This window comes from Uranotaenia lowii, chromosome 3 (assembly GCF_029784155.1).
Source record: "Uranotaenia lowii strain MFRU-FL chromosome 3, ASM2978415v1, whole genome shotgun sequence".
Classification (NCBI taxonomy): Eukaryota; Metazoa; Arthropoda; class Insecta; order Diptera; family Culicidae; genus Uranotaenia; species Uranotaenia lowii.
This window is the reverse complement of record NC_073693.1, coordinates 80,767,473-80,782,251: the sequence shown is the minus strand read 5'-3', so window position 1 is coordinate 80,782,251 and position 14,779 is coordinate 80,767,473. Positions and strand designations below refer to the sequence as shown.

General features: G+C 31.6%; 1 protein-coding gene across 2 annotated transcripts in view; it reads right to left on the bottom strand.

The window, feature by feature from the left end:
• Positions 1–14,779, bottom strand: part of LOC129750510 (semaphorin-2A) — a 402,306-nt gene that overhangs the window by 15,030 nt on the left and 372,497 nt on the right. For both annotated transcript variants that reach the window (XM_055745474.1, XM_055745473.1), the window contains one exon: positions 7,335–7,671. In XM_055745474.1, coding sequence (XP_055601449.1) covers positions 7,335–7,671 — 337 coding nt within the window. The remainder of the gene's footprint in view (positions 1–7,334; positions 7,672–14,779) is intronic.

Sequence of the window (14,779 nt, the reverse complement as noted above, 5' to 3'; positions counted from 1 at the left end):
TGTATGAAATTATTTCTCTGGCAAAGTCTGATAGCCTCCAGAACCATTATGATTGTTCTTTTTGAAAATGTAGTTATACAAAATTCATTGAGAATATGCCATTTCCTGTGGCAGAAAGCATGTTGCAGCTATTTGGTGCATTTTTTTCGTTCAAATAGAAAAGTTTTAAAAGAATATATGTATTGGGGATGAATAAACCAACTGGTTTAAAATCCAAACAAAAATGTATTTCCATACCGTTTTTATTGAACAAAAATCCAAAAACGGGCATCCATAAATTACGTAACGCTCCTAGGGGAAGAGGGAGTGAGCTCGAGCGTAATGATTTGTGACATAGGGGGGGGGGGGGGGGGGGGGTGAATTGCGATCGTTACGTAACGATTTTTTCCATAATCGCAGCTAATCGCAGCTATTTTGATGTCATGCCATTTTTGCAAGATGATAAACAAACCAAAATCAGCTTAAAATTTGTAAGCTTCAAAATGTTTAAAACTGGTTTGTAAACTTTTCTCTTTAAAGATTCTGAGTAGACTCCTTAAAATGTTCATTGAATATCCGTGAAATAACCTTTTGAAAACTGGATAATAGATACATTTACTCCCAAGAACTCAATTCAACCTTAAACCAGAAATTTTACTATTTATATTTTCAATGGATTTAAAATGCAATTTGGATTATTCCGATGAATATTACTAAGTGGAGTATATTTTGCATAAAAAGTTATGCTGAAAAAACACAAAAACACAAAACAACTTGTAATAAGACTATCAATTTATTTTATCAAAGAGTTATCACCAATGAGTACTAAGAAGCGATTTGGTTTGGATAGATATTAATTCCGTTTCGAAGAACGTTAAACAAATTTATGTTAGATCTTTTTTTGATCTTTGAATATCAGTATTTTAAAACATAAGAAGATGGAGGGGGGGGGGTTATTATTAGCGTTACGTAATTTTCATTGGGGGGTACGTCGAACGTCGAAGCGTTACGATTTGTGACAAACGGGGGAGAGGGGGTCAAAAAAGTGCATCTTAAAAAATATATGAAAAATTGCACAGAAATGAATTCTTCGTTTGGCCTTTTCAGGTTAAATTATATTATATTTGATTGACGGTTTTTAGTTTATCATTGTTGAAAACAATGATTAATTATAAGAAAATAATTTGATAGATTAGGTAAATAAAAAGTTAAATTAACTTTATGAAGAGTACAGTTTAAACAAATTATTGGCCTGTATGCAGGGAAGGTTCAATAAGGCTATGATCATTGAGGATCCGGGCAGTTACAAACGTGTGTATTTTAAAAACTATTCATTTGATCGGAAAACATTCTATGGATGAAATTAATGTGTTAATATGACATTACTTGTAAAAATATAAAAAAAAATTATCAATAATTTCAAGAAATACTCTAACTTTTTCGTAAAATCTCTTATTTATCTTTGCACACTTATTTCAGTCATGTATTGATTTATTTTTTTACCACAGAACCAAAACCTTGGCAAAATCATGATATTTTACATAAACTCACCAGGAAAAAGCAATTGGAATCTGGTTGGAACCTTTTCATGAGTAGACATCTCGAAGAATTTGATCTCTTAAATCCGGTTTGACCATAAATTTTTATGTCCATCAGAACACATCTGTCGTATTGCGTAAAAACCGGATGCACAAATTGCGATCTTTGGAACTGATCATTAATAGGTATTTATTTACTTGGTGTCTACTAGTCAGGATGGATTTTTTGCATTATTCAAGGAGTCTGCATTCAATTATCCCCAATAACCATAGACTTTTGACAATATTTAAGATCAAGGGTTGCACTCCGATGATTGATTTGAACTTCGTGTGGATCCCAGAGTGGCTACTTATACTTCTTAACCATTTGGTCCGAAAAAAAAAATCAGAAAGAATCAACAGTTCATGAGCTTTCAAGTCGACAATGAAGAATTTTCAAGGCGCAAAATGCGTAAAAGGAGCAAGTATGTGCAAAATTATTTTACCATGTCTTTTTGCTTCGTTAATATTTCCATAACACGTTAACTTAAAAATCTATCAAAAATAGTCAAAGATAGTCCTTTTCATAACCAACACAACGCTACATATCCGAGCTCTATTAACATAGCTATCACCGAAATAAAATTCCCGGATACTAAATGATCATAGCCTTAGCTATATTTCAATCAAAATGCATATATTCTAACATGTTTTTTAAAAATGAGCACCCTTTATTGATCGGCACGGCGCGGGAAAGTTCAAACATTGTAGTGCTTTTTTGAAAACTTTACTAGAATTGGTTTGAATTTTTCTTTCTGTGCTATGCTATTTTAATCAGGAAAATTTTGCTCAATGTGCTAAATTTGTGAAAGCTTTTTGAACAACTGTAAAATACCGAAAAATAAGACTGGTCAAAATCTTGAAAAGCTATGGATTTTCAAAACTTTACTCGGAAACAGGGATTTTTTGCATATCACTGAAAAAAAGTTTCTTATTGAAGAAATGTTTTACGATATTTCATTAAATTTTAAAACATTACAATTTTAAAACATTATCAGTTATATATGTACGTACAAACCAAAACATTTAGAAAACTAAACGAGCCAGAACCGGTTAGTCACCTAAAAGTTTTTTGATCTAATTGATATCAAATCTGAATTGACATAACTTTGAAACCAAACGACACTCACATCAATTTCACACGAATCATAGGCTTGAAAAGATCTAAATTTATTTCATAAAGGATTTATTTTTTTGTAACGTACCAAAAATTATCAAGAACACTGTACATCCATTTGCAATCGTATCAAGATAGTTAGATAAGAAGTCACGAAATGATGTGCTGCAAATGCAGCCTGCTATGTTGTGGAGAAAGGGAATCTCTTGTTCTTGTTTCAAAAACAGTTTAGATATTATAAGAGCAAGTTCATTCGTGTTGGGAAAAAGTGGTAGAAATTTTGACGTTTTGAAAATCCTCTCATTTGGCTCGACTTGGGATGCGCACGGTTGTTTCAACAGATTGTGCCACCTAAATATTTAAAAAAAAAAATAATAAATTTTCAAAAAATTCGCGAAAAACTCTAAATGAAAAAATATTACGCACAAATTTTGGAAATGAATGTAGAAGGATTATACTTAATAAAAGTAATTGCTACCAGCACTATAACCAGTAACTTGAAAAAAGATACTATCAACCAGTAAATTTGAAAAAAAAACCTCCGGAAAAAACACCAAATAAATGTAACTATTTCATAGTTCCTAGTTCTGGTATCTTCAGGTTATTTGTATCAATAATCCTCTAATACTAATTTTAACAATCCTTGCATACTGATTTTTCAATTGGTGCTTTTGCAAAATTTTGATAATTTACTTGTTCATAGTTACAATTTTATAGTTGAAAGTGCTGGTTGCTTATTCTAGTTCCATTTATCTTTCAACGTTCATAAGGCTATTTTTGCATTTTTTTTAACACTAAACGTACCGGAGGCGGTCAAATGACGGATTTTAAACTTTGAAGGATGATTACGCCTTATATAATTCTTTTTTCGCCAATTTCTCGACAGGACTATTTTTATTTTCAAAATGCAAGTATTTTTGCGTTTTTAAATTTTTTCTAAGTGTTGTGGTTTTTGAAAAACGCATGTGGTATACCTATTCATACCGCGAGCGGTCAAAATGACGGTTTACACTGTATTCGCTAAAACTCTCTTATTTCTCAACCGATTGCTTTAAAATTTAAAGTTTTGAAAATCTTATAACATGGCTCAAATATGTTTTTCAGACAGTTTTCAGTTACAATCAATTATTTTACAGTTATTTTAAGTCCAAGAATTTTTTTATGAAAAAACATGCTTCAGGAAAATTGCTATAAATCAGTTATTTAGTGCTCAAAAAATTTTTTACTTAGTGCTTGAGAAAGCTGAAGTTAGAGGCTATATGTTGTACATACGGAAATTTTTATAATTTTTTTTAAAGATCGTGGCCACAAAAAATGTACAAAAAAATTTTAAAACCCGTACTTTTCAATCAATCAACTGCCAAAGCTGTTCCTGTTACAGTAGAAAAATTTCAAAAAATGAATTGGAAAGTTGACGTAATTTGTCACATTTTGGCATCTTTAGATTTTTTGAAATACGAAGTACATAATTTATGACGACTTTTCAAAGGTAGCTGTTTTTCGAACTTTTTATCAATTTGGATTTTCTGAGACAATTCCTACACCTAAGCTCAGTTTTGCACTGGATTTTTAATGATAAAGTAAGGTTTAGGCAATAAAACTATATGCAAACAAAAGCTAATTCCATACCGGTTCTAGTGGTGTAACTGCATTGGCGGTGCAATGCTTAGCAAAAATATAATAAATAGAACAGTGAAGTAGTTTCTGAATTTTGAGAAGTCAACACAAATTCTTGCTTGGCAGACGGGCGCAGTGGGTGGTAATATCTCAAAGCTATTTTGCACACGAAGATGGGTGAAAGAAAACAAAAAAACAAACGAGCATTTGCTCAAATTTTCTGGTTTTACTTTCAGTAATATATTTATTATATTTTTGTTTAGCATCGCACCGCCAATGTAGTTACACCACTAGAACCGGTATGAAATTTTTTTTTCATTTGCATATATTTTTTTTGCTAAACCTTACGATAACATACTCAAAATCCAGTGCAAAGCAGAATTTAGGTGTAGGAATTTTATCAAAAATCCGAATTGATGAAATGTTCGAAAAACAGCTACCTTTGAAAATTCGTCATAAATTATGTATTTCGTATCTCACAAAATCTAAAGATGCCAAAATGTGACAAATTACGTCAACTTTCCAATTTATTTTTTGAAATTTTTCTACTGTAACAGGAACAGCTTTGGCGGCTGATTGATTGAAAAGTACGGGTTTTAAACAAATTTTTTACATTTATTGTGGCCACGATCTTTAAAAAAAATTGGTAAATATTTCCGTATGTGCAACATATAGCCTCTAACTTCAGCTTTCTCAGGAACTAAGTTAAAAAAATTTTTCGAGAACTAAATAACTGATTTATAGTAATTTTCCTGACGCATGTTTTTTCATAAAAAATTTCTTGGACTTAAAATAACTTTAAAATAACTGATTGTAGATGAAAACTGTCTGAGAAACATATTTGAGTCACGTTATAAGCTTTACTTTAAACTTTAAATTTTAAAGAAATCGGTTGAGAAACAAGAAAGTTTTAGCGAATACAGTGTAAACCGTCATTTGACCGCTCGCGGTATAAATAGGTATATACAAAGTGTCGGTATGTTTAGTGTTAAGTAGGGGAGAGTGGGGTATCGTGGGCCATAGGGAAACGTGGGCCACTTTTAATATCTCAGATGTGTGTTGAGATAAAAATCTCAAACCAACTGTCAGCGTCGTCGCTTTGCGTGAGCATATATTTCTATATGTTGTTAACTAAAATACGCATCATATGCTTCTTTTATGTATCAAGCTAAAAAAAAGTTAGAAAAATTTACTTACATAATTAAAAAAACACCCGCTAATTTCATCGATGGGGAACCTAAAGTGCATAACAAAAATATGTTCATACGCTTATGATCTTAGTTTTGTCATGATCTTTCACGTGAAAAAAGAATTGTTGATGAAACATCAATAAGTCACACAAACGCAACCAATTTGCAAATCATAGCTTGTGGGGAATCGTGGGCCACACATCTTCAACCACCTATATTTTTATGTTTTTATACACATTCAGAACTTAAAATACGTTTTTCCTATCTGCAAAGTCTTCTTATGCCAAATGAAGAGTAATGAAAAATATTTTGTCCATCCTATATAAGAAATTTTGCCAAAACGTTCGCGAGCCAGGTTTTGGAATCTATGCGATCATACACAGCTCTCTATTTTATTTCATCTTCTGAAATTGCTTTAAAATAACAAAATGAATCAGGAATTCACAGTTTTGGTTCAACTCATAAGCTTTGCATGTTATTTGGTCAATTTGGATTTGGTGGCCCACAATTCCCCACCATTTTTCAAAATCCAAAAAATATAGCTTTTTTTCAAACAGTCAGAATTTGGGGAAAAAAAACTTATTAAAAATTAAAAAAAAAACCTTATGATACCTTGAAAATGTAGATTTTTTATTTTAATTTTATCTTTTATAACAAAGAAGTTATGGAACAACGAAAAAAAGTGGCCCATGATTCCCCACTCTCCCATATACTATAATAATCCACCCGCCAAGCGCATTCAATTGACGTTGCACACTAAAATCCGTTTTACCAAGCTTGATGATTTAGTTAATCCAGAGCCAAATGAGAGGCCACTCTCGAGCTTGGTAAGCCAAACAAGAGCCGAAGCGCAAAAAAAGCTTCACGCGTGCCTCAGATTCAAACACTTCATTTGAACTGCGCACTTTCACATATGGCAGCGTACAAATTCGCAATGGTTCATGCAAAATAGTTAGAAATTTTCTCTTGTCCTTGAGCGAAAACTTTATCTTAACGTTAAAAGAGAAGATAAATTTGAATTGGAATTGTACAACTTATAGAGATTAAAATTGAAATTGATAAGTGCTAGTATAGTGTGCTTGCGGAAGAAAATCTCTCTCACAGGTGTTTTGATTGGCGAATTCTATCTGAGGTTAACAATTCTTGGATTCGCTGCAAATTTCTTGTAAAGATTTGAAGCCAACGAGTGCATACGAGAATAGCGAACAACAGAGTTATGTAAAATTTACTCTCACTCATGCGAAACACTCGAGTGTGTTCAATCCTGTCGAGGACCCATGAAATTCAGTGGAACTAAGTGTAGCACTTTTGAAGCTGAATCAGCCCTGGTAATCAAGGATGAAGTAATGCAGGAAGACCAACAGTGAAATGCGTAAAGCTCCCGGGGAACTGAAATGAATTGAGAAAATTCGTCACAAATCACACAAATTGTGCAGCCATGATTGAATTTGTGGTTATTTGTGGCAATTTGTTGGAGAAAATTAGAAGGTTTGAGTTCAAATAAGAGAAAAAAAAGAGAAAGAGTGAAAATGTGCTAATTGTTGCGAGTTGTTGCAATTTGTGAAGCAGTTGTGGAATTTTGATCATTACCACTCCAAATGCAAAATTCTTCCTCGATCCCTCAATCCCTTGAAATCTGCATGTTCTGCCATGGTCATAAGAGTAGCATAAACATAATCCTACGAATGTAGTTCTTTTGAAACGTACAATTTTAGGAGCAGTCTTAAGCTTAATTTAAAGGTTTCAAGCTAATAGTGAACTTTTTTCATCTAATATCAAATAATTCAAGAATATTTTGAGTGATGTTATGTATCAAGTTATGATCATGTTTTTAATAAATATTCCAAGTATTACCTGTAGAAGATCCAGCTCGAAGGGTTTGCAGGTGCTGGTTTCCTTGTCCCAGCCACAGTACGGATCCTTGACGCATCGATAGCAGCTGTCGTACCGGCGATTACACATGGCCAGATCAACCTGCTTTACCCGATAATCGGTAGCCACGTACAGCGACTTCCTGGTCTGGCTAATCTCCATCACCTGGATTGCCTCGTTCTGGGCAATCTCGAAGATGTCCAGCAACTTTGATTTGGATTCGCCATTCGCCAGATAGTGAACGATTTTGTAAATCCGCCCGGTGTTGGTGCCGATGTAGTAAACCGTGTACTCCTTGTTCAGGATGTCGATTTTAATTCTGAAATGAAACCGTACAAAAACGAGTGACATGTGAAATCAAATTCCGTAATCATCGCGAAACAAACTTAATTACTACACTATCGATGCGCTAATTATTGGTGCTGCTAATCGTTATCAACTCGGTTAAATTGCATTACCGGATACGCTTCGAGCGACAGTTAATAATCAACTCGCGGTCTCGCGATCTCCAACGCGCAAAACCACAATCAATTTGTGAATGGTTTTTCAAACGCACCCACGAATATACATACATATGTACTTGATAGCAGATGACTGCAGCGCAAGTTGAAAAAAAATCAGTTAAACATTCCGTTACTCATTAGAAGTAGTCAGCCACCCACCTCTACTAGGGGAAAAATTTATGTATGAGCAATGGTGGTTAAGGCTTACGTAATTCGTGGTTCTCAACAGGAATTCTGGTTTTACATTCCGGTTCAAGCGATGAAGTTGAATTTGAATAAAAATAACACACATGCATTTGTTCAATAAGATAAACGTGAGAATGCTATAGATGAAATCTGAAATTAGTTTCAATTCCTTCAAAATTTTCGAAGGCTTTTTCCAAATGTTGCCATCACAAAATTTTTTTTATTGAACTTAATGTCTTCTTCCGAATTTTCCTTGGACCAGAGATAAATTTGTTGAGAATAAAAACTAACTTTACCTCGTATAAACTAAGGTTGCCAGATTTTTTTTCAGCAGGTTTCCGAGCCGGACAAATCAGGGCTATTTATCAGCAGACCTGGAAGAATCTAAGCATTCGATTTCAAAATGGTCGACCAAAAATCTGGGCAAAATCCGGCCAAATTTGATCAAACCCCGGGAATAATTCAACTAAAATAAAGAAAACTTTTTTTTTGACAAATTTTAAACATGTTAAAAAATTGTTTTGTCTCTTTTTTTGTTTGATTGGAAGTGAAAAATAAAATAAATAATTACAGTGAATTCCCTGATAAAATCGGGCAATCAGACAAGCTCATTATAAACTAAATTGAGAAACAATTATAGATCTTGTGGGTTTCAACAACTGAAGAAAAACCGGTCTTGTGATATAACTCAGTTGGCAAGTCAAGTGCTTCTTGAGCCGAAAGCCGCGAGTTCGAACCCAAGAGTAAACATCGAACATAGTTGTACCGGATAAGTTTTTCAAAAACTGCCCGCCAACTGCATCGTTGATATTAAGTCGCGAATTTCCAACCCCCTGATAACTTGACAGTTCAGTCGAGTTCAGTCGTGTGCCGGTCTCAAAATCACAGATGTCACCTGTGTACCGCATGTTTACATGCTTTCTGAGCCATGTACTGCCGTTCTAAGCAAGAATGTCCCATGTGACTGTTGGGTCATTTTCACTTTTTTGCTGGAAACGGTCTCTTTTAGTGTTAACTTTCGAATAAAAACACAAACAAGTATACTTTGTTCTGAACTTATACGAAATTTTCATCAAGGTGGTTGTCTCTATGTTGATAGTTCTACGCAAGAATGTCACACTAGAGAAAATTCTATGAAAAATGTCAATTTTATCAAAAAATTGTCTTAAGATGAGTTCAAACTGTTTAATTTAATGTTATTCACTGAAAAGAACACTAAAATAGAGGGCAGAGGAGGAGCAAGAAGCCTTGAGTGTTTTATTCAGAGAAATTTTCACTAAACACTTTTCGGTAGGCACTTCTTACAAGATTCATACTCAACTATACATTTTTATAGACAAAGAGGAACGTATTTCTCAAATTACGGTTTAGCATGAGTTTTTTGGAAATAAAATTAACTACGCAAGCTTTTAAAATGATAGAAAAATTAAAGCCGTGTGACAGTTTTTCGTAGAACTAGCATCGGCATGCGTTCTGATTCTACGCAAAAGTGTCACACGGAGCATTTTTGGCTCTAATTTGCTGTTTTTTTTTTGTAGGAAATGTAATTTTTTTTCAGAAAACATTGTAAAATGATTAACTTGAACTGTTTACTACGAAAAAACTGTCGGTGAATTTTTAGTTTGAGAGAAAAATCGAAAATATGGCTGATATTTCAATCGCGTTTTTCTCGTTTGCACGTTTTTCCACATGGGACAATCTTGCTTAGAACGGCAGTGTACATATAAGAAAAGGGCACCAAAAATGGTACGAATCAGAAATATTCATTATTTTTGAATAAATAATAAGAATCCCTGAATTAACAGTAAGAATTGTTTAAAAAATGTGGTATTCAACATTTATTGTATACGAGAGCATCCAATGCTTTCGGTGGAAAGGGTTCTTGTTCCAAAAAATCCCGGATATCAGTCAATTATTTTGATAAGTCCAAGAGTTTTCAGGGTGGCTACAACATTTTCATTTTTAAACTTCTGATTTTTTCCGGTTTTCCTGATCAAAAATTCAAGGTTTTCCAGACTTTTATTGTCCATTTCCATCGGAATAGAGCAAAATTTTTAACATTTTTCATTGATTTGGTTGTTTCATAACACTAAAATCATCGAACACATAGATAAACTAGATTCTTTATTAAGGTTTTCATCACAAATGATTCTAAAAATGATTAAAAAAAACATCCTACACATTATTTTTAAAGGTTTTAAAATCATATTTACAAAAAAATTTAAAAATGGTGCCTCAGGACTTTTAAATCAATCATTTGTCATGTGACTTTCTAACATTTTTTTTTAGAAGTTACAGATACCAAGTGTGATACTACAGCTCAAAAAATCCACTTCTGTAAGAATATTAAAAACTGTTCTGAGGGCGTTCAATCATTTTACTCCCTCGTCGCAGAAAATTAAGTGAAAATGTTGTTTTCAGACCTTTATCATTCAGTAATTAATACATATTCATAAAGAATTCCCCGTTTGATAAATTTACTACTCGTGCTGAAGAACTCATTTTTGGCAACTTGTTGTAATAAATAAATAACTTATAAGAAACCATTCAGCAAACATTGTTTTGCATCGTTTCTAGGTTCTAAATGCAGAACATGGGAATCATGATCTCTTTTTTTAATTCTGACTTCAACAGTTTAAAAAAAAACAATGACAACGAGTTACATCGTCTTGGTTTAACAATTTTAAGGATAATGTAACAACATATCAAAGTTTGGGATTATGAAAAATGAAAAACATTTATTCAATTCAGATTCACCCATTGATTTTTTTTTCAATAATTTTTTGTTTTTTATTTCAAATTGAGGAATTTCAACTTTCAAATAAATATTAAAACAAAATGCAAAAAGAATACTAAATTATGATATCTTAATTTATTATCGTTAATCAATAAAAATAAGAAACATTTATTTTTGGCTTTCATAGCGTAGTAAAATTGGAATTTAAGTTTTGCAGTTTAAATTAATTAAAACTTGAATTAAACGACCTTAAACTATAAAAACGAACTTAAGAATCCATGAATTTTAAGTTCAAATTGAAATTTTGATTTAAAATTGAAGTTGCAAACTTCGAAAGTATTTTTTCGTAGCAGCCATAAAAGTTTTAAGAACACATTTCTAAATCCTCTACTGCATATATCTCATTTATGCTCTCGAGCTTTTTTAAAAAATATTTTCAGCGTGAATTAGTTCTGATAAAAATTTAAAAAATATATTTATAATTTAAAAAAAAAGTTATTTCATACATAAATGATTGAAAAAGAAATCTATTTTTTTGCAAAATAAAATATTTTTACAAAAAAAATTCTCAACGTTTTTATGATTCATTCAGTAGAGGATAAGATTTGTTATGCAGAAAAATGGGGTTTTGATTTCAGTGAAAAAAGTCATAGTTAATTGTTCAACATATCTGACGTGAGCTTTCAACATTTTAAGTATTCACAGAGAACTGCTGCAAAAGTTATCAAAACAACTTCAAAATTTGTAATTTACATATAAAATATGTTGTCCAGACTACAGATATTGCAACTGGAAAAAAGTAGTGACTAGTTTATGTAAGTTTTTCCATTTTTTTATATAAAACTGGTTGTTAACATTTGGTTTCATACGACGAAATGAAACCTCACGCGGGATATATTTTTAATTTGAATCAGTTTCTTGGGGTTAAATTATGAACAAATAACTGATAAAGTTATAACATATTTTGTAGCGTAACTGGAAACAACCCCTATTAGGGAAGGAAATCTAAAATCTAATAAGTTTCTGCAAAAACCAAGTTGAAAAGTCGAAAAATAAGGTTTTGAAAATCAAAGTGACTTAACAGTGAACATAAAATTTTCTGTAACTAGAAGCTTAGTTATAAAATGCAGATTACTTTAAGAAAAGCCTTTATTTCAAAAATTGATGTTCCCGTCTTGAATTCGAATCATTTGTTAGATTCTGTCATAACTAGTGATTTTTGGTTTTGAAATTAAAATATTACTAAGTTTAGAGCTAAATCAATTATTAATCACTTATAAACCGACAACCTTATTTAAAAAAAAAACAAAATATAATTTGAAATCTTTTTTTATCCCTCATTTGATAGAGGATTTATATATTACCCAGCATTTATAGTTTCAAGAAACAACGCTTGAAAAAAAACCTCAAGTTTGAAAAATACAATAGAAAAAAAAAACTATTTTCGACATCATTGAAGAATATTTATGAGCATTCGGTATCAAAGATTAAAATTTCATTAACAATTTTGTTGGAGACTGCGAATTTTTTTGACTGATGCTCTGTAAAAATATTTGATTTATTTTGATTAAAATATATTCCAAAATATTCTATAATTCTCATATTTCACCAGACTGTGATAAATAAACTTATGTAAAGGACGCCTCAATTTTCTCAGAAGTTTTGACTACTCGCAGTTTTCGAAAAGGTTGATTGTTAATTCGAAACCTTCGATTTGAGTATCTAAGCATAGTTCTAAAATGTTGTTAAAAATTTTCAAAAATAAACCCTTGGATTTCAAAAACTAGAGCTGGCAGAAAAAAAACAAACTGCATATTTGAACATGTCGCCCTCAAATCAGTCAAAATCAGCTCTCAAACCCTTTTCAAGCGGAAAAAACATACATTTTGTTACCTTGTGCCATCGGAAAGAAAAAAAGTAAAAATAGTCAATTTTATCCGATTTTTTTTTAATACACAATTATGTATTTAAGGCCGCTGCAAAAAATAATTTTTTGCTCCCATATGTTTTTTCGATGCCCTTTGGGTCACCAAGCATCAGTGTAAAATTTGACATGATTTGGTTGATTCCTGACTGAGTGCAACGCGTTTTAATTTTGTATGGAAATTAGTATGGAAGAAGAAATTTTTGCACGTTAACCCTTCATTTCATGATTTTTTTTTCCTTAAAAATCATTATAACAGTTGCAAATGATTAGTACATCAAGAAAAAAAAATTAAAATAAAATACGATTTTTCACTTTTTCCATACATTAATTGTTGTAAATTTGTTACTTTATGAAACGAAGGGTTAAATTATCCAAAAAATTGAAATAAGCTTGAATTGAAGTCGGTCTTTAATTTTTGGTTTTGACTATTCTTAAGCTTAATTTTTTTCTTACATGACAAGCAGCTAAGAATTTCATGGAAAAAGTTATAATCATTTTTTTTTTATAGTAATTCTTTATTTGAAACGGCTCATAAGTTATAATCATTTCAAAATAAAAAATCTAAATCCATTGAAAAGTATTCAAAAATGGCAGGCTTTGCTTGCTATAGTTGTTAATAATTACATAAAATGTTTTTGCAAAGGCTGTGTAAATCAATAAATTCTCTGGCAATTAAAACCAGTTTTTTGAGATTTTTTATTTCCATCCTACTGTTACACTGCTTTCAAACAAGCAGTAAAAACAAGTATAAAACGAATTAATTTTGAAAACAAAAATTTTATATAACATTGAATATTTTTTTCTGGAGTACAATTTAGGTTTGTGCTATGTTCACATGAAATATACTGCATGAATCAAGGAATACTTTTCATCCAAAGTTTTATATTTTTGGAACTTTCAGAACATCTCTAGCGATATTTGATTGAAATATTCTATTTTCCCATACAAATTTCCAAAAAAAATTAAAACTCGTTGCTACAATTTAGGACAGGGTGGATCGCTTCCAAAAATTTTATTGCTATTTTTGGCAACAAAAACAACCAAAAAAAGTTATGGGAGGTGTAAAAATTTAAGAATTTGAAATTTCCATACAAAGCTGGCAGCGGTCTCATGTATGTCATGTGAAGTCCCATGCAATGTTAAATCTTTTTATCATATTTGAAGAATTTACTTAGTGTCTTCTATCGACATAATCACACCTTCATAGAAATAAGCTCTTAAAATTTCGGTAGAGTGTTGCTAAAAATTCATATGATTATTTTATTTCAATTTTTGTCACGATTTTTGCAAATTTTCAAAGCAATCTCAACATATTCAAGCTTTAAAAAGTGTTATTCGAAATGTTCTGGATAAATAATGACTAGTACCTAATCGAAAAAATATCTTAAAAAGCACAACAAAAATATATCTGGACCCAGTGATGGTTTTTTTTTTTCAAACAATTGGTTTGATAGGAGATGGTCTTCTTTTTAACCCAGCAATGTCAAATTTATTGTTTTTAAGCTACAAAAACACTGTGCCATGCGTAAAGATGATTGTCTTGTTTTAACTCTCGAAATAAACATTATTACTGGAAAATTCGAACTCTTTTTGAAATATCCAAATTTGCAACAAGAATTTAACTTTGCTTAGTTTGTTTTTATATGATTGATAGGTTTTTTAATGAATCATAATGTGCAAAACTTGAAAAATTTTCAGGAGACATTCTGAATTTTTCATCTCATTCTTCGAGACTGCTTGAAATTCTGAGTTTCGAAAAAATTTGTGAATGTTTTTCTATTTAGAGGGGTAATTGAAGAGAGATCAGAGTAGTACATTAATTAAAAAACTCATGATACTCTGTGTTAACCCCCCCCCCCTCCCCCCTTGGAGAGTTTTTCCTAGACAAATTTTCGCATCAAGAAATGAATTTAGTATCCAGAATTTTCTTGATCCCAAAAGGTGTTCAAAAATAAGTTTAAACAAATATGTTAGAAAATTGGCTCGCCTCCGGCGGAAGTTTTTAATATACACTCTAGGAAAGGCATTTCATTTTACGTCATTATACGACCTTCTCGAATTGAAACTTAGTTTT